The following is a 27,359-nucleotide window of genomic DNA, read 5'->3' as shown; positions in this document are numbered from 1 at the left end:
AAAACAGAATCAAAATTAAATAATATTTATAGTGCTCAATCACATTTTACCTCAAGTTGGTTCAACATTGAGAGTCAAAGACCATGGTATAAATTATGGAATACCAGAGAGAGACTTCACTATCCAACTTGGCCGTTTGATAATGCCAACACAACAGATGATGTGGAAATTTTAATTAAGGAATATGTTCATAACAACTCTGATAATAACAGTTATTATTTTTTACTTTTCATTGATAGCTTCACATTTTACACATAGCTTACTTCTTTAAAGAATACTAGCGGCTTCGCCCGTAGCCTCTAGGGGCTTCGCCCCAAGAGGAAATTTTAAAAAATAAGTACTAATGGTGCTGCCGCCAGTAGTTATATGTGAACTAACTTCCCCATAAGAAACAAAATTGTGGAAAAATAGGTACTTACTCGAGAAAAAAAAAAATTAAATTGGGGGGGGATTTTTTATTTTTTGGGGTGTTGGGGGTGTCCCACACCCCAAGAATATAGCCTAAAACTACCACAGGACCAGTAGGTATATTCCCTGAAGAGTAGTATTCGATCGGTTCAGTGGCTATTGAGATCTTAAGGGACAGACGGATAGAAAGACTGACAGACATCGTTCTTCTTTGTATTATAGATAAATTCTTATTTATCTTAGAATATGCAACATATTTTAAATTAGACCAACCTTGATGATATTTCTGCTCTGTATTCAACAATGTTTGAGGGAGATAACGTTACCTACACTTGTGACCATGGTTATATATTTAATGGGACCCATGATATAACATTCACTGCCACCTGTCAGAATAAATCTTGGGTATATGATTTTGATGAGTCACTTCAATGCATACGTAAGTTTACTTTGTTTATTAGAAATATTGTTTCAGTTCCCTTTATATAATTTTTTTGTTGCATAGATAATAAATGTACAATCCAGACATCTACCTGCCCAAAGTGATGGAGACCCTTTTATCTGCTTTTTAAAACATTTTATTCTTTTGTAGGGACTCAGCTGTGTAACATTTCTAACCCTATTAGCAAATTTTTAAGACCGAATACAACATCGGGTCAGGGTCCCTGTCCTTTATGCAGAGTTACTTATAGCTCATACCTCCTTGTTTCTTTTACTTTAATGCATAAATAACAAGTGTGAATTTGTTTTAAAATATGTATGAATAGTTTACTTATTGTGTTTAGCTGTTTACTGTTACTTGACAGTACCTGTATCTCCCAAAGACTCCATCGAGGCAGAACATAATGCTGAAGAGAGAGCACTTAATGATACTGACTGGAACAGCTTTTCAAGGGTTATCACTTACAATTGCCCTATTGGGTCTGTTTTAGAATATCCTAACCAGGTATTATTTCTTTATGAATTTCTAAGTTCAAAACACTGTCCTAACCTTCATTAACCCTTACAGATCGGGGGGGGGGGGGTCATATTGACCCCCCCCTCTAGTTTTTTTAATGTCATTTTTTTTGTATGTAAGATGGAGAGCTGTGACTTCATGACTTTTTAAGTTTAGTAATTATGCGTCGGCAGGAGTTGATTTTATTAGGATATCTGGTCTGTGTCGGTCGTGGTGTCCGGTCAAAGTCGGTTGGGTAGCACCAAAATTTAAAAAAAATTCTAAATAAATCTTAATTTCTACATTATGACTTTTGTGTATAAGGTAGAAACCTAAATTTTTTTGGTGAATACTGAGATATCAATGACCTTATGAGAAAAGTGGTGTTATGACCGTTTGACCACACCCTGACCGACTTTATGACCGATTTTTGTCCGGCTTTTACTACAGACATATATCATGAATATCGTGGCTTCTATTACAGCTGGAGACCTATAAATTTTTTTGATGAATTCTTGAGCAACAATAAACAGATAAAAATATTAATTGGCGCCGCCAACCGCCATTTTACCGCCGTAACCGCCGAAAATGGCGGTTTCCGTTATTTGCCGTTTTTCGGCGATGATCAGAAAAAGTAATATTTTTGTTATGAAAAATAAAAGTTCGTCCTAAAATTTGATCATCCTAGCTGCAAAATTGGCCGCTCTACAGCTGTTTTAAAATTTAGCGGCTGGCCGCTAAAAAGCGGCTAAGGAGCGGCCTGACTGCTATGACTAGAAAAAGTAATTTTCTCTAAAAATACACATGAACCACCAGAAAAAAATTTTACGTCTTTATCTGTAACAGAAGCCAAGATAGAGGGGGGGGTCAATATGACCCCCCCCCCCGATCTATTAAGGTGGGAATAGGGGCCCGATCTGTAAGGGTTAATGAATTTTTGGATCAAATTGATTTTGCTTTACTTGCAAAATATGGGCATACATTACCTTACTTGACAAAATATTGGCACACTTACCTGTTGAGTTTGGCATACTCTTTTTTACTTGATCAAATTTTTTTAATAAGTTAACATGTCATCACTCCTTTTCATAATTAATTTTTTTATTCACCCTGTTATCTAGACTGAAGAGCAAACAACTGCCATTACAAGTTTTGAAGTGAGATGTGATGCTGATAAGCATTGGCGCCCAGTGCTCCCACACAATCCCTATCCTGAACCTCCACAGATGCCCAGTTGTATTGGTATACCAAATTATAAATGCATTGCACAGTCATATTTTCTTATTTTAAACTCTTATTTTAAACTCCCCCCCCCCCCTTAGAGAAAAAGAAAATAAATTTATGGAAGGGGAGTCAACCAAAATAGTTTAAAATTCTTCCCTGGACCTATGAGAACCTACCCTCTAAAGGAGAACCGTATCAGTTCATTGATAAAGAAATCCTTCATTACAGACAGACAGAAAGAATCCTGTTACTTTAATAAAAGAATAAAAAAAAATATCCAATTTAAATTTAAAACAAAATAATTTTGATATATAATTTGTTTACAAATCAGCTCATTTTAAAATCATAATTTTAGCCATCAACTGTACTGAGGCACCTTTTCAAGTGGATGCCACTGGTCTCACTGTAATGAATTGGACAGAAGAGGTTGGCATGGCCCGCCCTTATGCTACACAAATCCAGGTAAAAACTTATGAAGATATTCTGATGATCCTGAAATGAGAAATGACAAGTATTTCTAAAGGAGTGGGGACAAAACACCTAATTTAAAAATGCCTAATTTTATAAATGTCTCAAGTTACAAAACACCTAATTTAAAAAGACCTAATTCAAAAAAGCCTAATTTAAAACTACCTAATTTTAAAAATGTCTAATGTGACAAAATACCTAATTTTAAAAACACCTAACTTTATATATGCCTAACTAAAAATGTCAAACTTTAAAAATACCTAATTTTAAAATAACTAATTTAAAAATACCTAATTTTAAGTATATCTTAAAAAATTGTCATATATATAACACAAAGTAGAATGATGTCTATCTGTCTGAAGCTTAGGATTGAGCTCTACTCTTCAGGGAATATAACTACTGGTCCTGTGATAGTTTTAAGCTATTTTTTGGTTGGGGGGTTGAGGGTTGGGACACCTCATAGCCCCCAAAACAGGAAAACACCAGCCCCCACAAATAATTTTTTTTTCTTTTTAAAACTAAAATCATAAAATGGGGGTGGTTGAGTATTTTTCTTGAGAATGGAGTGGTAACCTCCGCAATGAGTTATTAACCTCCCCTGGACCTATGAAAAGCTATTTGGAAAAGAATAACCATATTAGCTCATCGGTTAGCAAGTTCCTTTAGTACAAGCACACAGACAGACAGACTTATATAGGGATAATCAAAATGTACATTTGGTTAGATATGCTTCACATATTTTAAGCTATTTTTAAAAAGTTTAAGTATTTTAGGAACTAATATCTACTTATTTAGAAACAAGGATGAAAACATCCATAAGTAGCGAACACAAAAAATAATGGATACTAATAAGGACAGGGAGATTTAAAGAACATTTCTTAAAATCAAAATATATTAATAAGAGAAAATAAGCCTGAAACCTTTCACATGTGTCATTATTTTTTAATATCTATATTTTGTTTGATGAGTGACAAACATTTAAAAATTGGACCATCAACTTTAAAGATATGAGGAAATATGTAGAATTTTTTTTTTTAATTTACTTGTCCTTTTATCTAAGACACAAAAATCCCTGAGAACTACGGAAAATTTTATTTTAACAAACAATTTTTGAAAATCAGACTAAAAACACCAAAGATATGGAGGGAAATGTGAAAAATATAAGTATAGACAAAATTTTGCCATGGATGTTTTATAGTTAATTATGTTCCATAACAATGGGAATGTTTACAAGAAGTTTCAGCCTTCTATCTTAAATAGTAGCCAATAAAATCACATTTCCCCCACTTCTTCTCTTATAGAGAGACAGACAGACAGTCATATGGAATTACAGAGTAGCTTTGCTACTAAAAACAAAAATTTATTTAAGACCTAAGTGTCCCTTTTAGGTTTATTAGTGAAAAAGTTTGAAATTTTAGAATTAGGTATTTTTTAATTAGGCATTTAGATATTTTTAAATTAGGTATTTATAAATTTGGTGTTTTTAAATTAGGTGTTTTTATAGTAGGCGTTTTTAATATTAGATATTTTTTAATTTAGGTATCTTATAATTAGGCATTTTTAGTTAGGCATTTTTAAATTAGGTGTTTTGTCCCCACTCCTTTCTAAATTAAAACTTTCAGTAATGTAACTATATAGTATACTTAAGTAATAATTGATTTGGTTTCAGTACATGTGTTCAAGAGAGGGCTGGGGTTATCCTTCATCAGGTCTTAACACAACTATAAATATTTGTCAAGCTAATGGAGAGTGGAGTACTAAAGAAGTTGAAATGTGTGTCAGTAAGTTTATTTTTTGTCTACGTAAAATAAATGTTGATTGAATCAAATTTAATAATAATTCACTTTCTACCTTGCTAATATCTGTTAACAACTTTTATATTTTAAAAAAAATCCATAAATTCACGATAACCTGATATAAATCTAAATTAAAAGTAGTCATGAATGGAATAATATTTCTTGTATTCATTCAAATCCGGTGGATAGAACCGGTTCTCATCCATACGAAAAAACTATGTCCAGCATAGTATTACATCCAGCTTTCTACGAATATAAAAATGTACAATCATAAGATTAAAACCATTTTTTTCGCCCGTGCCTTCGGCACCTCAGGGTTAAAAAAATGGTTTTCATCTTATGATTGTGCATTTTATATCCGCAGAACGTGTTAATATTTATAAAACAATGCGAGACATAGCCATTCCAGTATTGGCTGTATTAGGGCTATGATTATAATCATTATATCAGTTTAGATAGCCCGTGATATTTGGTTCCTTAGGGCTTAAAAACTGGACTTAATCTTATATTTTTTTATTTTATTATTTGTGGAAAGCTGTATATAATACGATGCAACACATAACTACATCATTCCTTATAAACTTATTTCTTCTAGAACTTGATTGTCCTGCACAGCCACCCCCAGCACCAGAAGGTCCAGGTGCTAGCAGGAAATACGGTTTATTAGCAACAAAGTAAGTTCACCTCTAAACTATTTTTTTTAGTAGTAGCAAGGCTATTCTATAATTCACTTTATGCAGCAGGTCAAATGTCTCAAAGATCAGCCATGTGACGTCATAAAAATGAGGGACTATCCATCTCTTTTTCAGGGGTTTCTTTTTACACTTCTCCTCTCATCTGCCTCACTTTTATGACGTCACATGGCTGTCCCTATACCACTTTGTCTGCCAGTCAGTCTATAACGCTATGATGGAAAAGTAATTTTCTCAGCTGTAATTCAAGATGGAAGGCTGTTTTTTTTTGAAGATTCCCTATAGCAATGAGCATCAAGCATGTAATGTACTTTGAATGCAGTCATGCTACAAAATATAGAAATATGTGAGAAAGGTTTTGTGATTCTTGATTTTGATAAATGCTCTCAAAATCTCCTTGTACATATTCCAATCCATATTTTTTTGGGGCGTTGCCACTTATGGATGCTGATCTACTTGTTTTTATGATATTAATTTGAATTAACTTGTTGTGAAATTAACTTCTTGTGAAATAACTAAATTTGAAAACTTGTTATGTTCTAGGTACAGATGTCAAAATGGATATATGTTTGAGAATGGAGACTTTCCATTCTGGTATAATGAATGTAGACCTAACAGAGAATGGGCAATGCCTGATGATATAGTACCATGTATCAGTAAGTCAAATTATGTTTTAACTACCTAATTTATAGTGGAAAAATGTTATGCATACCGTTGGATTGTCATAAACTCTAGCTTTTTTGTGCTTTTTTAGTTTTAGAGCTACGGTGAAAAATCTGAGAAAAAGTTTGTAAAGTTTTAAGTTAATTGGAACACCTAGCTCCTATACTATATGTATGTATCACAGAAATGGTTCGCATATATCCAAAAACTCCCAACTCCTTTGAACAGATTTTCTTCCCCCCTTCCCTTTTTCTTTCCCAAAATCTGTATGACGCCACAGGAAGCAAAAGTGACTCAAAAGTAATACAGATTGGGCTTCGTCGTTTTTTTTATTAATAATTTAGTTTACAGAAAAAAGACATTTCTCTTGAAAGACTCTGGTCTGTACAAATCAGGTTTTAAACATTCAGTGTTGAGAAAGAAATCGATATATAATTACATGGATGTTGCACAAGATTTTCAAGTACTCTAATAAAGTTATACTTCCAGTTGGCTAAAATAATGAGACCTTCCATCCGTCCCCTTTACCCCTCCCCTCCTACTAGATGAACAAACTTACAAATAAATAAGGTCCATATTACTATCCTAAATTTACGACAAATTTTCTATAGCCAATATAACCAATTCTACGTATACTATATCAATTTAGAAAGAAGATGCCATGAACCGCGGCCTTCAGCTGATCCAAAAATGGAAATTATCTGGCCCTACAAGTATGTTATAATAATAATATGAAATAATGTCAGATTTTAATTCTTAAAGTTTTTCTTTATAATAAGTCAAAAATATCAAATAGAAAAATGAAATATGCATCAAAAAATTTAAGAAATCTTTATTGAAGATTTCAGCTGTCTATCTTCAAAAGCAGCGTTGAAGAATGAATTACCGATATATAAAGTAAATGATATTTTAGCTTTGCTAATATAGTTAAATTATAGATTAAATGAACTAGGAGATACAATCCTGTACAGGTGTCCAGCTGGCAAAATATAGTTAAATATTTTAGATTAAATGAACTGGGAGATACAATCCTGTACAGGTGTCCAGCTGGAAAAATATATTAAATATTTTAGATTAAATGAACTGGGAGATACAATCCTGTACAGGTGTCCAGCTGGCAAAATATATTAAATATTTCAGATTAAATGAACTGGGAGATACAATCCTGTACAGGTGTCCAGCTGGCAAAATATATTAAATATTTTAGATTAAATGAACTGGGAGATACAATCCTGTACAGGTGTCCAGCTGGAAAAATATATTAAATATTTTAGATTAAATGAACTGGGAGATACAATCCTGTACAGGTGTCCAGCTGGAAAAATATATTAAATATTTTAGATTAAATGAACTGGGAGATACAATCCTGTACAGGTGTCCAGCTGGCAAAATATATTAAATATTTCAGATTAAATGAACGGGGAGATACAATCCTGTACAGGTGTTCAGCTGGCAAAATATATTAAATATATTAGATTAAATGAACTGGGAGATACAATCCTGTACAGGTGTCCAGCTGGCAAAATATATTAAATATTTCAGATTAAATGAACGGGGAGATACAATCCTGTACAGGTGTTCAGCTGGCAAAATATATTAAATATTTTAGATTAAATGAACTGGGAGATACAATCCTGTACAGGTGTCCGGCTGGCAAAATGTTGGAGATTCCTCTGCCTTGGTAATCACACTAATAATCTTGTTATTTCAATATTATTTAATCTGCAACATTTCTACACTAAGAGGGAGGTAGGTTGTGCTAAAATTCGATAAAATTGTGAGTTTTAAGGCTTAAAAATAGAAGTAGAATGATAATATTAACTACATATGTGTATTCATTATTGAATAGAACCATAGATAAAAAAAATTTCCTTCCTCCCCTTTTCTCAATTTAAATTTTTAATTGGTTTAACATATGTTTTTACAATTCCAAGGTCCAGAATTTTGACAAACAATACAAAGTGAAAATTTTCCACAATCAACTTTCTTCTTTTTTCACTCTTCTCACCCACTTCACTTAAGTTACAGGACAAAAAAGTTTTACGCCAAAATTACCCCACAAAAATATTAAGATTTTTATCTATTTCAAATGGATTTAATTTGCTGAATCACGGCTCCTGGGAATTTCAAAAGTAGGGCTTGTGATTTATTTACATTTCTCTATATTTCTCTTTCTGTCACTAGCGGCTTCGCCCCTAGTCTCTAGGGGCTTTGCCCCAAGACGTAATTTACAAAAAAAGAAATTAAGTAACTCCACACAACTCCTAAAAAAAATGAGGGGGATTTTTGTTTTTTTGGTTGGGTTGGGGGTGTCCCACTCCCCAAGAAAATAGCTTAAAACCACCACAGGACCAGTAGATATATTTCCTGAAGAGTAGAATCCAATCGGTTCAGTGGTCTTAAGGGACGGACGGACAGACATCAAGCTACTTTGTATTATAGATAAGCAATACAACATCTGCTATATAACTCACTTTATCCGTTGTGTAATTCATGTACATTGCAACTTAGGGATGTTGTCATCCTTCTTGTTGATTTAGTTAAAAAATAAATTTATTTTCGCCAGGGGTTGGGAGCCACTTGATGGTAAGTCCTGGGGCGAGTATGGAACAAAAGAGCATCCCCAAAGAGGTGAGTCTGTTACAATTGCTTTGATAGGATAGTTTCTGAACTAAGATTAAAGGTATTTTACCTTAAATAAACACTACATTAACTTTCTATTTGGTGCCGTCACAGCCAAAAACTATTTACAAAAATTTATCTAAATATATGTATGTACATTGTACATTAAGATATATAAGTTTTTATAACATTTTATAAACATCCGTGATAGGTGGATTGAAAACTACCTGCGCTCTAATTGGTTGAATGGTGTACAACACTTAAGCTTCTCCAATCAGAGCGCAGATAGTTTTCAATCCACCAATTACAGATGTCAAAATTAATCAACTTAAATTGTATTTCCGCTTTTAGATAAAGAATTATACAAAAAAAATGAATTTTATAAAATAAAATCCTTAAAATTTGATGCAGATTTCAAATCTACCTCTAACATTAAAATTCTTTCCAACTTGTATATCTTATTGTACATATTACTAGGAGGGTGATTACTTTTGGGTGGGTGGAGCGTTATCCTCTGCAAAAATAGTTTGAAACTATTGCTGGACCTATAAGAAGCTTAAATTTAAATGAGATCCATATCGGTTTAGCGATTAGCAAGATCCTCTGCCTAATTAACACAATCAGGCGTATAGAAAACCTTTTACTATTTTAAAAGGATCAATTGTGGCTCTTTTTATTACAACAATATTTCCTATGTAATTATCTTACTCACTAGGTTTATAGACCAGATAGTGACCTATACCTGGATACATGATCCTGATAATATATCTTATTCTCTCTGTGTATATATAGACCAGATAGTGACCTGTACCTGGATAAATGATCCTGTTAATATATCTTACTCTCTCTCTGTGTATATATAGACCAGATAGTGACCTGTACCTGGATAAATGATCCTGTTAATATATCTTACTCTCTCTGTGTATATATAGACCAGATAGTGACCTGTACCTGGATACATGATCCTGATAATATATCTTACTCTCTCTGTGTATATATAGACCAGATAGTGACCTGTACCTGGATAAATGATCCTGTTAATATATCTTACTCTCTCTGTGTGTATATAGACCAGATAGTGACCTGTACCTGGATACATGATCCTGATAATATATCTTACTCTCTCTGTGTATATATAGACCAGATAGTGACCTGTACCTGGATACATGATCCTGATAATATATCTTACTCTCTCTCTGTGTATATATAGACCAGATAGTGACCTGTATCTGGATACATGATCCTGATAATATATCTTACTCTCTCTCTCTGTGTATATATAGACCAGATAGTGACCTGTACCTGGATGCATGATCCTGATAATGGCTACAATGATACAATGGTCTGGCTACCAAATCTTATCTATAAGAAGCTTCAATTTAAATGAGAACCATATCGGTTTACCTATTAGCAAGATCCTTCGCCTAATTAACACAATCAGGCATATATAAAAGATAGTGACCTATACCTGGATACATAATCCTGATAATATATCTTATTCTCTCTGTGTATATATACTAGATAGTGACCTATACCTGGATACATAATCCTGATAATATATCTTATTCTCTCTGTGTATATATAGGCTAGATAGTGACCTGTACCTGGATACATGATCCTGATAATATATCTTACTCTCTCTGTGTATATACACTAGATAGTTACCTGTACCTGGATACATGATCCTGATAATATATCTTATTCTCTCTGTGTATATATAGACCAGATAGTGACCTGTACCTGGATACATGATCCTGATAATATATCTTATTCTCTCTGTGTATATATAGACCAGATAGTGACCTGTACCTGGATACATGATCCTGATAATATATCTTATTCTCTCTGTGTATATACACTAGATAGTGACCTGTACCTGGATACATGATCCTGATGATATATCTTACTCTCTCTGTGTATATATAGACCAGATAGTGACCTATACCTAGATACATGATCCTGATGATATATCTTACTCTCTCTGTGTATATAGACCAGATAGTGACCTGTACCTGGATACATGATCCTGATAATATATCTTACTCTCTCTCTGTGTATATATAGACCAGATAGTGACCTGTATCTGGATACATGATCCTGATAATATATCTTATTCTCTCTGTGTATATACACTAGATAGTGACCTATACCTGGATAAATGATCCTGATAATATATCTTATTCTCTCTGTGTATATACACTAGATAGTGACCTATACCTGGATAAATGATCCTGATAATATATCTTACTCTCTCTCTGTGTATATATAGACCAGATAGTGACCTGTATCTGGATACATGATCCTGATAATATATCTTACTCTCTCTGTGTATATATAGACCAGATAGTGACCTGTACCTGGATAAATGATCCTGATAATATATCTTATTCTCTCTGTGTATATATAGACCAGATAGTGACCTGTACCTGGATAAATGATCCTGATAATATATCTTATTCTCTCTGTGTATATATAGACCAGATAGTGACCTGTACCTGGATAAATGATCCTGATAATATATCTTATTCTCTCTGTGTATATATAGACCAGATAGTGACCTATACCTGGATCCATGATCCTGATAATATATCTTACTTTCTCTCTGTGTATATAGACCAGATAGTGACCTATACCTGGATACATGATCCTGATAATATATCTTACTCTCTCTCTGTGTATATAGACCAGATAGTGACCTGTACCTGGATACATGATTCTGATAATATATCTTATTCTCTCTGTGTATATAGACCAGATAGTGACCTATACCTGGATACATGATCCTGATAATATATCTTACTCTCTCTCTGTGTATATAGACCAGATAGTTACCTGTACCTGGATGCATGATCCTGATAATGGCTACAATGATACAATGGTCTGGCTACCAAATCTTATCCAAGACTGTACAGGTTAAAATTGTAAAGAGGTTACTCACAAAAAAAAGATATTTTTGTCTTATTTCTTTTTCTCATGGGAGGGTGGTGTTACCCTCCCAAATAATAGTTATAAAACTTCCAAAGACATTATAAGAAGCTACATTATAAAAAGAAGTACTTCGAGAAGACATTTGATTACTTTTATATAAGGATAAGTAGGTTACTAACACTTTCAAGACATTTTAAATTCCTAAAAGTGGTAGCTTTAAATGGGGTTTGTATACTGTGTGTATGATAAATTCTAAAGTAGGTTATACAATATACATATAATTAGCGGCTTCGCCCCTAGCCTCTAGGGGCTTTGCCCAAAGAGGTATAATTACATCTTTTATTACCTGGAGATGCACCTTCTCCACCACTATTTTAAATGATTAAAAAAACATTGATGGGAGGATTTTTTGTTTTTTTGGGGGGTTGGGGGTGTCCCACCCCCTAAGAAAATAGCCTAAATCCACCACAGGACCAGTAGGTATATTTCCCCTGAAGAGAAGAATCCGATTGGTTCAGTGGTTACCGATATCTAAAGGGACAGACTGACAGAAAGACGGATGGACAGACATCATTCTACTTTGTATTATAGAGACCAATTACCACCCCCTCCGGCCATCCATTTCTTGTTAGCCATGTCATTAAAAGAATATGCAAGAGGGATTTTAAAGTTTGGGAGTTTTAAATTTAAAAATTAACCCAGAAAGTTTCAGAAACAACATTTTAATTAATGGGGCGCAGTGAAGAACAGAATATTTTCTAATAAAGGTAATTTTAATTTTTGTAAAGCCTCGGTGAATTCGTAATTCTATAATTCTATAATTATAAAATTCAGTTGGTTGCCTAAACCTATTCCCAAACAGACAATCCATCTCTTCATATTTTTTCCTCACAAATGCGGATTTTAATTCGAGGCTTATTCTCAGCTGAGGCACGGCTGCTGAGCCTTGATTTCTTCACTCTATTTCATGTTAAGAACTTATTATTATATCTATTAAGTGAATGAGTTGCGCTGCTAGTTTAGTATTTTTTTGTATGTACATTGTACAGGGGCATTTTTGTGCATAGAAATTTAAATATTATTATTAAGTATATATCATAGTATTATTAATAAAATATGCTTGAATCAAGCATGTTTTATGTATCTTATATTAGTTTTTCATCGATTAGATGATAATCTAAACAATTTTTGTATAAAAGTAAGCGGATGTCTTGTTGACTATCTGTAGATTAAGATCTCAATAACCGCTAGGTTGCCTCGATATCTTATTTAAAAAAATTGCCTTTTCAGTTTTAAAAACAAACACTAAACTACTTTAATGTACATAAGTTAAATAAACCTTCAGCAAATTAATTTCGTCAGAAAATGCAGAAAATTTGGATATTTTGTGGTGTCACTAAAGGGAAATAAGGAGGGGGGGGGGGGGCGGTGTGTTAAAGAAGGAAGTGGGTTATGGGGAACTGTACTAAGAATTGTTTGTCAGAACCACTGTCTCTTGTCCCTGATTAATTTGACTTATTAGTTTATCTGTAACAGAACTGCATTTTACCGGCTAGAATCAAGATTTACGCTGTCCTACTTTTATTTTTCCATAGTTTTTGCTTTAGTTTAATAAATTATGGATAGAGCATATGAGGAAATGCAACCTGTAATGCTGTGTTAATCTGCTTTTTCTGTCTAAATAAAATTAAACTTTCCTAATCTATTAATTATTTTGATCTTGGAATATCAATTTTAAAAACCTTACTCACCCCCCCCCCCCCCCCCCCTCCCAGCAGTTAGTCTTTTTGCATCACTGTGCATGAGGCTTTCCCCTTCATTTCTCCAAATAGAAAAATCCAAGAAGAATCAAGTATGCAAGGCGGTAAGATAATAATTTTGACCTGTAATATAAAGAAGTAATGTTTCTTTTGTATGAAGCTAGAGATCTAGGAAATTGTTTTCCTTACGGGTTAGGGGCGAAGAAAGTTTACAACCTAATAAGGATTTTACTTCAGTTTATAAATAAAAAAAATTCCTGGAGGCTCTTTTTAAATAGGGATCTAAAGGGATAAGACTATACCTGATAAATTGATGTAGATCCCCAATGATGATACAAAAAATTACCCCTTCTTTGGGACTCAATTAGTGGTTGATACGTTTGGGCACTCAACTTGATGAAACCACCAATCAAAATTTAATAAAAGTCCCCAACGAGTAAGAAAACGAAATCATAAAACCTTGGGGACTAAAGTAATAAACAGCTCAATGTCCCCTTCCTAGTTGCTTTTTTACTCCACACCACCAACAAAATAAATTGACCCATATAATGAATACAGTAGAAATCTTCTCTAACAATAAATCAATGCCCAACCCGATCAGCTGTAACCGAGATAGTTTGCTTTAAACGGACAGGCAGAAATATAGCTTTGCTGTAAAAAAAATGACCTTGAAATATCGCATCCATATTTCTAATATATAATATTCATTATTTATATGTATATGTAAAATTTATTAATTTGGGGATTAATTCATAACAGCAAATAATACAAAATTAGTTTTTTTTTATCGCATCGTATAATAGACAGCTTACCGCGGACATCAAAATGTAAAACTGGTATTAATATAATGATTTTTATTTTAATATTCATGAAAAATTGTCTGTAATAGGTTGCCATACATGAGGTCTCAGTATGGCTAGGAATCGGTTCTAATCCATCGGATATTTATAGGTTTCAATGCCATAGATAAAGATCAAAGAGTCGGTTGTCTGAAATTTGCGATTTTAATGCCTTGGAGCCCACTATAAAGGTTACGTTGTTTAACAACCTTCCCCATTATCGGGTATATAACCTTCAAAAGAAATAAAAATGATTTAGAAATAAAAAAAAATGCTTAATTGTAAAAATCCCCCTTGAATGCAAACAAAAAGCGAATTTAGTTATAGATTAATGACATTAGTTGTATTTTAATTAACACGTTCAATCATTCAATGTTATGTGCTAAATATTGATTACATTGATAGTGCTTTATGTTACTAACTATTTATATCAGGGCTCGACAGCCGACCGTCAGCCTCCTGTAAGCCTTAAGGAAATCAACCCTTTTCAATCTTAAACCTGAGTCTAAACCTGACCCAAAAAATACCTCCTTTCAAAATTAAATTTTAAAGCATCCAAAAGGCTTGAAAGAAGGTGTCCTAACTTTTGTGATTTATTTAAAAAGCTACTAAGCTAGTCGATGTTTTTAGTAAGTAGTAGATGTAAAATGATCCATAGAATTTAGATATTAAATCGTTTTTTTTTGTGAAATATTTTTGAAGTTAGTTATGAGATTATTAGCAACATAATGTTATAACATATATAAGTTTTTAAGATACCTTACTATTTGAGTTCTGTTGAGTAATTATTGAAAAAAGCTATTTTGTTGAACCCCGTTGAAAAAAAAACTTTGAACCTTTTGTGATTTTTTAAAAACTAGCTAGTCAGTCTTTTTAGTAAGTAGTAGATGTAACTATAGAATTTTGATATAGAATAGTTTTTTTTTGTAAAACTCTTATTTTTGAAGTAAGTTAAGTTTTTTTTTAAATCAGTTCGTTTTAGGGTACAAAAACGCAACAAAAAAAAATAGAATCGCCATTATGAACAAAAATAGAAAGATCTTTAATTTGACACCTTACTTTTTGAATTCTGTTGAATGATTATTGAAAAAATCTATTTTGTTGAACCCTGTTTAATCAAAACTTTGAACTTTGGGATCTCGTCACGAATGTGTTAAAAAATAACAAAAGTTAGGACACCTTCTTTGAAGATTTGTCGCGCCTGCCGAGCCGTGATTTATACCAATAAAAATATTTAAAGACACCATTTTTTTTAATAAGTTGAATACTTATTCCTTTTTAAATCACTTTTTTGCTTTAATCTTTTTCATTAATTTGTTTCATGAATTACTTTTAGAATTTTTGAAAGTGAAGCTTTTCTATAATTAGCATCATCTCGTCCGTCTGTAAAGGGTTAGCTCTTTTAGTTAATTTAGATATGTTAGAATTTTCCTATCGATTTCAAACTTTGCATGTTGACTTAAACAGTAAGATACAATAAAGACAGAACGTCTATTTAAAACATGTTGATTTTTAACCTTTTGATATCAATTTTTAATAAGATATGCAATATTATAGGCTAGGTATCTCTATAATCGAGTCATAAAAATTGAGCATGTCTTTAAACAGTATCCTGTGTTTAAGCTCTTTTGACCAAATTTACTTTTAATTTTGTTTATTCTCCTTTTTAGTTCTGACACTCTGCAAGTGTTTATGTTTGTCCTTGTTGATGAATTTTTGTTTGTGGATATTGTCATCCGGCCTTGTTTTCTAGAATTATTATAATCAAAAATGTCAATTTTACAAATAACAATGTTAAGTACACTATTATTGTGTGTGCCTGGTAGGGTTTGGCCGGATATCTGACCTTTTTCAATATCCGACCGGAAACCGGAAATTGAAACCTTCTGGCCGGACAATATAATTTTGTATACTATACAGCAAAAAACCATGTTAAGAAACAGTCACAAGCACTATTTCATAAATTTTTGGTTGAGTTTTACCGACCCAAGAAAGTAGAACTTAGTCAAATGATAGCAAAAGTTCATTAGATTAATTGCTTAGAAGTAGGATCAACCTAATAGTTACTAATTTTAAAGTTTTAACCTTTTTTTCATTCGAATCCGGCGCTAATAAAAAACTGGTTTTAATCTTACAATTGTACATTCTACATCCGCGAAAAGCTGTTTATAATACGATGCGAGAAATAACTATTATCCGGTTTACGGCCAAATATGTATCCGGCCAACCCTAGTGCCTGGCTGGAGTGATTATGTCTGGACAGGTTCTGAGTGGGTGTGGCAAGAAAATTTAGATCAGGCAACAGCTCAAATGGTAAACATTTTTCATTATTGTCTTTATATATAAAGTGTGTTTTTTTTATGAGAACTTTTTTGAAAGCAATTCTATCCCACTTATAGTTATCAGAATTTAATGATTAATTTTTAATGCAATTAATAGAAAAATAAAAAATATTTCAGTTTTTATTTAAAAAGTACAGTAAAATCTAGAATTCAAAACTTAAGTGTCAAAACACTTCAAAGTTGAGATATAAAGCTAAAAATGTATACAGATACTATTAGGGACATGTACTAGAACATATCAAAGTTTGAAGGTCATATCCCAACCAGGGAGGGAGTACTGGCCCCCCAAAGTCGACTACAGAAAATCCAATTTTTTAAAGAAAAATGCGCAAAAAACATTTTTATATGTTGACACCTAAGTTTTGAACTTTAGATTTTTCTGTACTTTTTAAATAAAAACTGAAATATTTTTTTGGTATCCTATTAATTGCATTAAAAAACGAAGAAAATAAGCCATTAATCAATAAATTCTGATAACTATAAGTGGGGTAAAATTGCTTTCAAAAAAATTCTCATAAAAAAAACACACTGTATATATATGTTTGTATGAATGGATATAGAATACGTGGATATTGAGACAGGGGAATTTTTGTCGACAATTTAGGTTTCTAATATTTAGTTGGGTTGAGCTATTTTAGGTACAGCTTAGCACTACAGTGTTAGGGCACTACAGGTGAATTCTTTGAAAGGCTAGGGCCACTACAGGGCAAGTTATCAGGAAAAAACGAACCCCTCCCTTATTTTCAATTTATTAGAATTAAGAGGTAGGGGTTTCTGCTTGTTAGGTACCATGTTGAAAATCATCCTTAAATTCCATTAATAATATAAAAACAAGGATGACAACATCCATAAGTAGCGAAGGTCAAAAATTATGAATGGATATCGGGCATAAATGGATATAGAGCAGTGTAATACAATAAACATTAAACATGATAAAACAGGTAAAACAGAAAACCTTTAAATCGCGCAACCTTTTAAAATCCCGAAAACTTAATATCTAGGAATTGATTTAGCACCCCAATTGATAGACAAATCTTAACAAAACTTGGTGAAAATAAGTAGAATCTAAAATTAATTAATACCTAAAAAATTTCAGCACTCTATCTTGAAAAGGAATTGAGAAAATCACGAAATCTAGGAATCGAACTAGCACCCTAAATAACAGACAGATGGACAAAACAACATATAGATTAGATGGGCATATGTAATTGGAATCCTCACTAAAAATTTCAGCTGTATATGTTGAATAGGAGCAGAGAAAATCACGTTTCCCCTATAGCGTTACAGACAGACTGACTGACAGACGGACAAAGTGAATTATAGAATAGCTTCGCTACTAAAAACTTGGAGTGCAACACCTATGTCTGGATGTCCAAAAATATATTATTGTTTAGTTGGCGAAAGAATAATAAATATTTGGAATTTACGCTAACTAACTAATTAAGGATTATGTTGATGACTATGAAGATTATCATGTTGAACTTGTGGCTGTCATGGAGTTTGATGATACTAATGTGGTAGGTAAACCAGCGGAATTTGCGTCAATGATAGCGTGCTTGCTGTGGGAAGGTGTCGGGTTCGAGACTTGACCACACAGCGTCATATTAAAGACTTTAAAATGGTACCTTCTTATACTTTGTCTGGCAGTGACTTTAATAGGGATAGTATGGGAAATGTCTTGACCTGTAAGTATGCACAATTCATTACCATGCACAGTTAGGACTTGTACAAATGACAAACACATTTATTTTCGTACAAATTCATGATTTTATGCTATTTCTTGGTCACTTTATTTTTATGATCACTGTACATCTGTTCTATATCTTACTTTGTTCATCTACGATAATTTTATCCTACGCTTCTTTTGGATATTGACATCTTTGTCTTTTTAGAAGCAGTTGATAGTGCCTAAAAAATGACGTCATACTATATAAATGACCAATGACTGGCCAGAAAACATTGATATTGACAAATGGTAAAATGTATACTTGCCTATCATTGGTCATTTGTATTGTATGACGTCATTCTTTATAAGGCACTATCAAATGCTTCTTTTTATTATTATAGATAGAAAAGAAAGAAAATGAATATGATTATTTTGACCCAGATCTAAAGGAGCCAATTCTTTCTATTTCTACCAACAATAAAGAAATGGTAAATATTTTTAGCAGAGTGAGGCTACTTTATACTTCACTTTGTCTGTCTGTTCGTCCATTAGTCCGTAATACTATGGATAAGATTTGATTTTCCCGGCTGTTATTCAAGATAAACGGTTGAATTTTTCTGTACCAATGAACATCCAGTAAATTTTATTCGATTATTATATTGTTGTATCATGCAGGGAGTAAGGGAGGAGACAATGGATCGAATATTCAATTTTTAAGGAGTCTCAGACTTTGGGGACTGGCTTAAAGGGAATGTGCAGGAATACAGCAGATTCTTACTGATTTTGGGGACTTGCGCATCAATGCCCCGCTAACTAGCTGAGCTAGTTTTAAATATGCAGACAGAAAAGTTTGTTATTTATCGCTGGTTTTAACAAATATTTTTTCCCAAGAAAATGTCTTTTCGTGTATAGAAACTCTACTGTGATATTTATGTATTAAATAATCTAAGAACCGCTTGAATTTCGGGGTCAGTTATAAATATATCAGAAGGGTTGAGTAGTTCTAAACAAGATTTTTCTAGTGATTAATTACAGAATGTTTACTACATTGTGATGTGTTGATAATTTAATTTTAAAGTAAATGATTTTTTTCTTAGAACTAATTTTGTTCTAAATTAGGTTACCATGATCCCTTTACAATTTTGGTAAAATTTTCTTGATAAATCTGGTTTTCATTGCTTTTCAGTGAACCCTCTTAAATTGAATTAATTGCCCATTGTCCCCTCCCTTACTCCCTGTGTATCATGACAGATCGAATGACCAAGTAAATATTTTCTGGTATTCATTTGAATCCGGTGGATAAGAACCGGTTCTCATCCATACGAAAAAAAACTATGTATAGCATCGTATTATATCCAGCTTTCTATGAATATATAAAAATGTACAAACATAAGATTAAAGCCAGTTTTTTTCAATATTCAATATCCGCGGAAAGCTGGTTATAAATTGATGCGAGAAATAACTATTACTGTATGTTCAATGGTATTGGGGATAAATTTATTTCCTAGTATAGCGTGATGCACATCACGAAACCTATGACAAGTTAGCTTATATGAATAGTTGAATTCCATAGAATAAAGTTAGCTTTCTATAAACTCTAGCTATACACTCGAAAAATTGCAAGGTGTTTTGTCTGCTGTATGAATTCCTTTTTCAGGATTGACGAATTTTGGGGTCAGATGGAAAATCATCATATTTATTATGTTAGCGAAAAAGGTTCTTTCGCACAAAGTTCCTATTAAGCACTGGGAACACCCTTCCCCTTTATTAGAAACAAAGTAGCTTGATGTCTGTCTGTCCGTCCGTCTGTCTGCCCCTTAGGATCATAGAAACCACTCAACCGATCGGATTCTACTCTTCCGGGAATATACTAACTGGTCCTGTGGTAGTTTTAGGCTATTTTCTTGGGGGTTGGAACAACCCCAACCCCCCCCCCCCCCAAAAAAAAAATCACCCTCAATTTAAAAAAAAAATTTAAATTAGTGGTCGCAGCTCCAGTGGTACTAAATTTTTTTTTTTTCTTAATTACCTCTTAGGGCAAAGCCTCTAGAATGGGGGCGAATCCGCAAGTTTATTATAAAGGAATAAGGTATAACCAACAAGTCAAATAAATTTAAAATGATATTTAGGGGGGCAGATAAAATGTCGTCAATTCTATTAAGTGTTTCCCCACAACGACAGCTGAAAATCGCGCATAGGTTTCATGATTTTTTCCCGAATTAATTTCATTGTTGGGATAAGCTAATTCACTATGCCTTGACCTTTGATTTCTGAAAATTGTTATAAACCTTTCCAAACATATAGAAAGTTACAATTTAAAAATATCGACCCATTACTACAAAATAGAGTACAGTTAAACATTAATCATTTTTTTTGTTTTTTAGGTATTGCCTGAATTCATGGATAAAGCAATTAAAAACCTTATGCAGTGGATACACATTTTTGTTCATAAAGATTGAGAAGATTCTAATATTGTTACAATTAGATAAAATAAAAATACAAGAATGAAAGCATTAAATCTTTTAAAAAATAAAAAAAATATTTTAAAATGAAATATTAAAGCTTCTATTAAAAAAATGTATAGATGTACAGGGTGGGGCAAATAAGACCGGACAAATTCTAACTTCTAAACAAATGAACATAAAATCGTCAATTTTAAAGATTTTATTGAATTTTAAAAACTGGCAAGCAAAATAGGTATATGACTATTAGATTATTCAATTAAAATCGCCGCCATCCCTAATTACCGTCTCTACCCACCTTCTCAACCGCCGGTAGGTCCAGGTCAAAATATACCTGTCCAAGCTGGCGTAGTTCTCCTTGATAGTGGCAATGAGGGAGGTCTTTGTGGTATGGGCACGTCTATTGGTGCATGCTTTAAAGTAGCCCCAGGCCCAAAAGTCCATTGAATTAAGATCGGGCTTCTGGGAGGCCACATTTCCTTAGGAACGTGAGTAACCGCAGGATCCAAATTCGCACAACTTTCAAGCTACCCTTATACACGGAGGCTCTTATTTGGCCCACAGTTGAGCTAGAACGACGTTCTTTACCTTTTTAGAAATGGCATGAAGTTTCAGCTAGGGTTGTGAGCGCAACCCATAGTCTAAAGTGAGTTTTAAAGTTCAATGTGGGTCCCTGAAGTCAAGAACCGATAAATTTTCACGGATTTGTGACGTTTTTTACATCTCAAAATCTGCCCCGTTGCACTTTGTTGGAGTACTACGGCCAAGCCATTTCAGATAGAGAGCTCTAGTCTTTTTTAGTGTCTTACTTATGTATCTAACAGTATACCCAGCAAGTTGCATAACTCTACCTCACCTACAGAGGGGCTGAGGTCAGATTTAGTGGGCCCTAGTCTAGAATCCAGATTAAACCACCGGCGCATTTGGAATAAGCCTTGTTGAACATATAAGCGGCCAGCTCGTTGTACATGTCCATCTTCGTCCAAAGATTTTTTTGTGCTAAAAAGTCATTACCTAAGCTTTTTATAGTGTGGTCAAACGTCCTGATTGGTCAAGTAGTTTTGGTGCTATGGTCGTTTAAAGTTTGTCCGGTCTTATTTGCCCCACCCTGTATAATCCAGACAACTATCCGGCCTAAGTGACGGAGACCTTTTTAGTCTGCTAGCTATTTGCTCTTTTGTAGAGACTTGGCCGTGTTTATATTTCTAATGCTATTGGCAGATATTCAGATACCCAATGGAAAGTCGGAAAAACCTCATCCCTTGGATATCCTTATACTAAAGTAACAGGATGTCTGTGTGTCTCTGTGTTTGTTTGTACCGAAGGATCTCGCTAACCGCTGAACCGATCGGGTTCTCCTTAACAGGGTAGCTTCTCATAGGTCCCGGGAAGGTTTATAACTATTTTCTTGGGGGGTGGGACACCCCTAACCACCCCAAAAAATGAAAAATCCCCCCCCCCAAAAAAAAAATATTTTTTTAACTAAAATTAAAAATTAGGGGGGGTACAACCCCCCCCCCAAAAAAAAAAAAAATTTCGCCCCCCCCCCCAAATTTTTTTTAACTTTTTCTTTTAAAATCTAAAATAAGAAATTGGTTTATCAAATTCCACTCTCCCCTCCTCAAGTGCCCCTACAGGCCTCTAGGGGCGTAGCCGCTAGTAGTTACATATAGAAAGTACCACCGGTCCCCCTCTATTCTTTTACTTTAATCTTGAAACAAAAATTAAATTAGCAACCGGTTCCATTCCCGTTGATAATAATCAGTTCTAAGCACTACTGGAAATAAATTCCACAAAATTTTAAAATTACTCTGATTTTTCGAATACATTTCTCTGAACCTATAAGAAGCTTCACTGTAAAGGAAAATCAGCGGTTAGCAAGATCTTAAACATTGACACACAGTTAAGCAGACATCCTGTTGCTCTTGATAAATAGCAGTGGATTTATATAATACTAGCGGCTTTGGCTTTCCTCTAGGGGCTTTGCCCCAAGAAGTAATTTTAAAAAGAAATAAGTTACTGGTGCTGCCAGTAGTTTTATGTGAACAAACTTCCCCATAAACAAAAAAATGGAGGGGGGGGATTTTTTGTTTTTTGGGGGATTAGGGGTGTCTCACCCCCCCCCCCCCAAGAAAATAGCTTAAAACCACCACAGGACCAATAGGTATATACCCTGAGGAGTAGAATCCGATCGGTTCAGTGGTTACCGAGATCGAAATTGGCGAAATTAATATACACCAGCATAACAAAATAAAATATTTAGGAATAGCAATTGCTTATAATATCTTAAACATTAAAATAATTATAAATTTTACTTTTAGGGAGGTTATCACTTGATGAGATATAAACATCCAGAGAATTAAGGTAGAAAGTTAAACTAGATATTTAATTTTAAAAGTGGCAATCTTATTAATTTCAATTGATAAGAAAAAAAATTTAGGATCAACAAAGTATTTATTTATGATATTCTAAAGTGTGTAAAACTATCAAGTATTGGGTGTTTACGTATCTAATATTACCAATATTTAATCTACTTAGGTGTATATGATCCCATGTCTGTACAATTATATGGTAAATAAAATCTTATTTTTTTATTTGACAACATTTTGACTAAATATCTAAAACAGTTACTCAAAAATGATTTCTTATAGCTATTTTATTTATCTAGCCAGTTTTTTGGATAATTGAAGAACAAAACTTAGAGTATCATACCTGCCTTTCCAAACCTTATATTGAACATTATGCTGGAGAAAGCTTATATGCAGAAGAAGTTCCATTTTTATTCAAGTAAAATTTATAATGTTTAATTTTATTGGATTTACTAAATAACATTTTGTATGATAAAAAACCTTGTATCTTTCTCTTATTTGTACTTGATATATTATTTTGTTTACATCTTTGCAAGGATGGTCCAGATTTAGGAATACCCTGAATGTTGTGAATTAAATAATTTAAATTATGGATTTTATTTACAAAACTTAGGTTACCCATTCAAAAATGTAAAATTCTGTTTTTAGATACAATTACCTACTGAAACTGTCTTTCTGGTGTTGGAATCCAACTTGGCATCATTGTTATTAGTTTAGTTGTAAAATTTGTAAAATAAATAAAAATTGTCACATACTGTTTTTAACCTATTTTTCAAAGATATTCTGGTAAGCCGAGCGTTCTCGGCCCACAGGGTAACGAGTTCGGATTCAACGAGCCCTAGCCTTTAATTATTCTACCAAAATAAACAAGCAGGATTCAAACATACAGAAATGATATATTTAAACTGAATAATATTTACAAGTTATGTTTACTATATATATACAACAGATTATAACAATGGTTAGGTTTGAAGGGGGTGTGGGGCACTAGGGCTTAGCTCCCGACGGTAGACAGGCTGTGGGGGCAGCGGTGGTAAAAGGGGAGGCAACGCCTCCCGGTTATATAAGCGCGTGAGGGACGCGTGATAGTTGCATGTTTGAGTCCCCTCCCCACATTTAGGCAGGCCAGTTTGACCGCTGGGTGCGGGGTCAACAGCGGTCATGAGATAGATGGTGATATAATAAGATTAGTGCAGGGGGTTTGTTATCATAAGTCACAGCGAAGCAACTCTGTAAACGGCCTGTCCGTCTGGGTGTCGTATTACCACAACCTCCCCTTCAAGGGTTGCGTGGCTCCTGAGCCACCAGGCCTTGAACCTGGGGATACGACAGCCTATGCCTGCGCAGGACAGGCAGTTCTTGGGGCACAGCTCGATGGAGGACAGCTCGGGCTACACAGGCTCCCTGGGACACTCGTTGCTCGGTCTGACTGTGGTTGGTTATCAGCATTGTCAGCTCCTGGTTGGCTTCTAGGCGTGGGTTGGCGACGGCCAAGCCCCGCCGCTGGAAATTTTGCCTTGTCTGCAGGATTAGTTCTGTCTCGGCTGGTAGCTGGACACGGAGGCCTAGGCAGACTCTGATGGTTCCTAAGGGTGGAATGGCGATGGCAAAGGGTGCATAGAACTCCATGGGGGCGCCTGCTTGATTCAGGTTGCTTGGTCTCCTAGCTCCTACCCGGATGGGGATGGCTGTCATCAGCAGGGGGCACATGGCTTCAGCTTCATCTTCTGGGGCGGCCTCTTCCATCGCAGTGGCTGGCTCTTCTCCTACAGGCTCGCTGCTGGCTGGCAGGTTCTCCATGTCTGCGTCAGGGTTCCAGATGGCATCTCTGGGTGGCTCTGGAGCGGGCGGCGGCGGCGGTGGTTCGTTGGGCTGCTCCTGCAGGTTCTCCTCTACTGGGTCACGATCTTGGCCGCTAGGCTGTGGGGCGGCTGCGGCTGGCTGGTGCACTGGGAGCTGTCCTGGGTCGCTAGCTGCGGGCGCCGCCGCTCCAACTGGCAGCTCGGTGGCATCCTCGTCGCCGTCTATGTCAACTTGGATGTCTGCTGGGATCTGGTGGGCAGTCACATCTCCAGTGTATTTGCGCAGTCGGCCTACATGCGCGGTAACTTCTGAGATCCTGGCTACTGGAGAGGCAGGTTTAATGACATAATGGACTTCTGTAGCTTTCCTCACTACTTTCCAGGGGCCAGTCCATCTCTTGGTAATCTTGGCTGCCTTCCCTGGCACCAGGCGGGGGGCCAGGTACCAGACCAAGTCTCCAACCTCATACTTGGCCGTGCCTTCGTAAGCTGCCGCGCTCCTCCTGATGGCTCCCTCCTCCTTCTGCTGGATGGCATCATACACTGCATAGTAGCGCTGCAAGAGAGCTTGGACGTTGGCTGGAACTGAAGCATATTCGGTCTCTGGCAGCCGTAGTACCATGTCCACCGGAAGTTTGGCCTCTCTCCCAAAGAAGGCCAGGAACGGGGTCACGCCAGTGGATCTGCAGGCCTTGGTGTTGTATGCGAAGGCGATGGCAGGCAGGTGGGGCTCCCAGTTGTTATCGTCTCTGTCTAGGAACAGGCGCATGCCTGTGTTGAGCGTCCTATGAAACCTCTCCACTCGGTTGGACTGCGGGTTGTAGGGTGGTGGATGTGTCAGGCCAATCTCAAGCCTGGAGGGTAGTTCCTGGAATACCTGGCCGGTAAATTCCATTCCATTGTCGGAATGGATCTTCAGGGGGCATCCGAACGTGGCCAGGTGGCGGTGCAACAGGGCTTCAGCCACCATGAGGGTGCGCTTGTTGGGGATGGCGTAGAGGCTGACAAACCGGCTGAATCCATCTTGGCAGGTGAGGATGTAGCGGTTCCCAGCTGGGGTCTCTGGCAGTGGCCCCACCAGGTCGATGAATAGGACTTGCTGTGGATACCCCTGGCGGGAGGGCACGTGGATCCCCTGCTTCAGCCTCTCCTTGGTAACTTTCTGGACACACTCAGGGCAAGTTTGTACCATCAGACGGACGTCACGGGCCAGGTTGGGCCACCAGAAGTGCATGGCAACGCGGGCGATAGTTGCGTCCATCCCAAAGTGCCCAGCCATGGGGGTCCCATGGGCTAGAAAGAACGCGTCCTGCTGGAGGGCCGAAGGCAGCAGGTATCTTGTCCTCTCCCCTGTCAGAGTCTGGTCAGTGGTGGTGAGGCAGCCATGCTCGTCAAGCCCCAGGGCTGGGAAGCGGCTGGCGTACTGCTGCTTGTCTCGTTCCTTGCCACGCAGCTCAGCCTTAGTTGGGGCTTTGCCATCAGCCACCCATTGGCGGACACGGAGCAGAAGGGGGTCCTGTGTCTGGGCCTCCAATACTCTAGCTGGATCCAGTCGGGCGGCAGGAGGCCGGCTAGCTGCGGACTCCCCTAGCTGGCAAAGGTTGTGGATATACTCAGCCTGCTCTGCTAATTCTTCGGCGCTAGCCGTTGGCATGTTGGCATCTTCCCGGCGGCTGAGGGCGTCGGCGTTGGTATTCTGGGTGCCAGGCCTGTGGCAGACGGTAAAGTCTAAGGCCGCTAGCTCCTCCTGCCAGCGGGCCACCATCCCTGTGGATGTGTTCAGTGATTTCATCTGTAGCAAGGCAGAGGAATCAGTGTTGATCTGGAAGCTGCGGTAGGACAAGATGCCGTGGAATTTTCGGATCCCATACATAATGGCGGCCATCTCTCCCTTCCAGGACGGGTAGCGCGTCTCAGGGTCGGTTGTCTTGCGCCCCACGGCGGCAATCAGCCTCTCCTTGCCATCCTGACATTGACTCAGTATGGCAGAGATGGCGCGGCTGCTGAAATCTGTGGTGAGCTGGAACACCGCTGGCAAATCAAACCTGGGCGGCGCTCGGATGGGGGCCTTGCGGAACTTGTCCTTGAGTTGCAGCAGCTGGGCTTCCATCTCAGGCGTCCAGGTTAGGGCCTTGGCCGTCTTCTGTCGATTCATCTCGTAGGTGAGGTCTGCATACTCTGGGATGAACAGGCGGTAGTATCCAAAGAACCCCAGCAGCGCCAGCAAATCCTTGGGGGTGCTAGGGGCTGGCCAGTCCAAGATACGGTCAATATAGTCCTCCTGCATGGCTATCCCCTCACGGCTGAGGGTGTGGCCCAGATAATCCACCTTGGATCGGAACAGCTTGGTCTTGGCTGGCTTGAGGCGGATCCCTCCCCTG

The 27,359-nt window shown here is 36.2% G+C and overlaps 2 protein-coding genes across 2 annotated transcripts; both read left to right on the top strand.

The window, feature by feature from the left end:
• The first annotated feature begins 669 nt into the window (after positions 1 to 669).
• On the top strand, positions 670 to 12,520 carry LOC145320365 (sushi, von Willebrand factor type A, EGF and pentraxin domain-containing protein 1-like). The gene is made up of 11 exons (XM_080162780.1): positions 670 to 847; positions 1,194 to 1,354; positions 2,467 to 2,587; positions 2,925 to 3,031; positions 4,707 to 4,818; positions 5,429 to 5,507; positions 6,069 to 6,181; positions 6,838 to 6,901; positions 7,798 to 7,869; positions 8,755 to 8,819; positions 11,630 to 12,520. The coding sequence occupies exons 1-11, from the start codon at positions 712 to 714 to the stop codon at positions 11,725 to 11,727; spliced, it is 1,128 nt and encodes a 375-aa protein (XP_080018906.1). The 5' UTR covers positions 670 to 711; the 3' UTR covers positions 11,728 to 12,520.
• Positions 12,521 to 16,088: 3,568 nt separating this feature from the next.
• On the top strand, positions 16,089 to 20,884 carry LOC145320364 (uncharacterized). Its single transcript, XM_080162779.1, has 5 exons — positions 16,089 to 16,159; positions 16,571 to 16,650; positions 18,125 to 18,196; positions 18,747 to 18,833; positions 20,730 to 20,884. Exons 1-5 carry the CDS (start codon positions 16,108 to 16,110, stop codon positions 20,802 to 20,804), a joined length of 366 nt encoding a protein of 121 aa, XP_080018905.1. The 5' UTR covers positions 16,089 to 16,107; the 3' UTR covers positions 20,805 to 20,884.
• Positions 20,885 to 27,359: the final 6,475 nt, after the last annotated feature.

The sequence above is a fragment of the Acartia tonsa genome, chromosome 5 (assembly GCF_053477335.1).
Source record: "Acartia tonsa isolate MP-2025a chromosome 5, ASM5347733v1, whole genome shotgun sequence".
Classification (NCBI taxonomy): domain Eukaryota; kingdom Metazoa; phylum Arthropoda; class Copepoda; order Calanoida; family Acartiidae; genus Acartia; species Acartia tonsa.
Note: the sequence above shows the minus strand (reverse complement) of the source record. Positions and strands in the feature narration are given on the sequence as shown.

Bases quoted from the DNA above. Each gene is read 5' to 3' on its own strand.
- LOC145320364 (XM_080162779.1), top strand. From the start codon at position 16,108: ATGTCAATTTTACAAATAACAATGTTAAGTACACTATTATTGTGTGTG. The intron at 16,160-16,570 runs GTAGGGTTTGGC...GGCCAACCCTAG, and splicing joins ACTATTATTGTGTGTGCCTG to TGCCTGGCTGGAGTGATTAT. The intron at 16,651-18,124 runs GTAAACATTTTT...TAACTAATTAAG, and splicing joins ATCAGGCAACAGCTCAAATG to GATTATGTTGATGACTATGA.
- LOC145320365 (XM_080162780.1), top strand. From the start codon at position 712: ATGTTTGAGGGAGATAACGTTACCTACACTTGTGACCATGGTTATATA. The intron at 848-1,193 runs GTAAGTTTACTT...TATTGTGTTTAG, and splicing joins TGAGTCACTTCAATGCATAC to CTGTTTACTGTTACTTGACA. The intron at 5,508-6,068 runs GTAAGTTCACCT...GTTATGTTCTAG, and splicing joins TACGGTTTATTAGCAACAAA to GTACAGATGTCAAAATGGAT.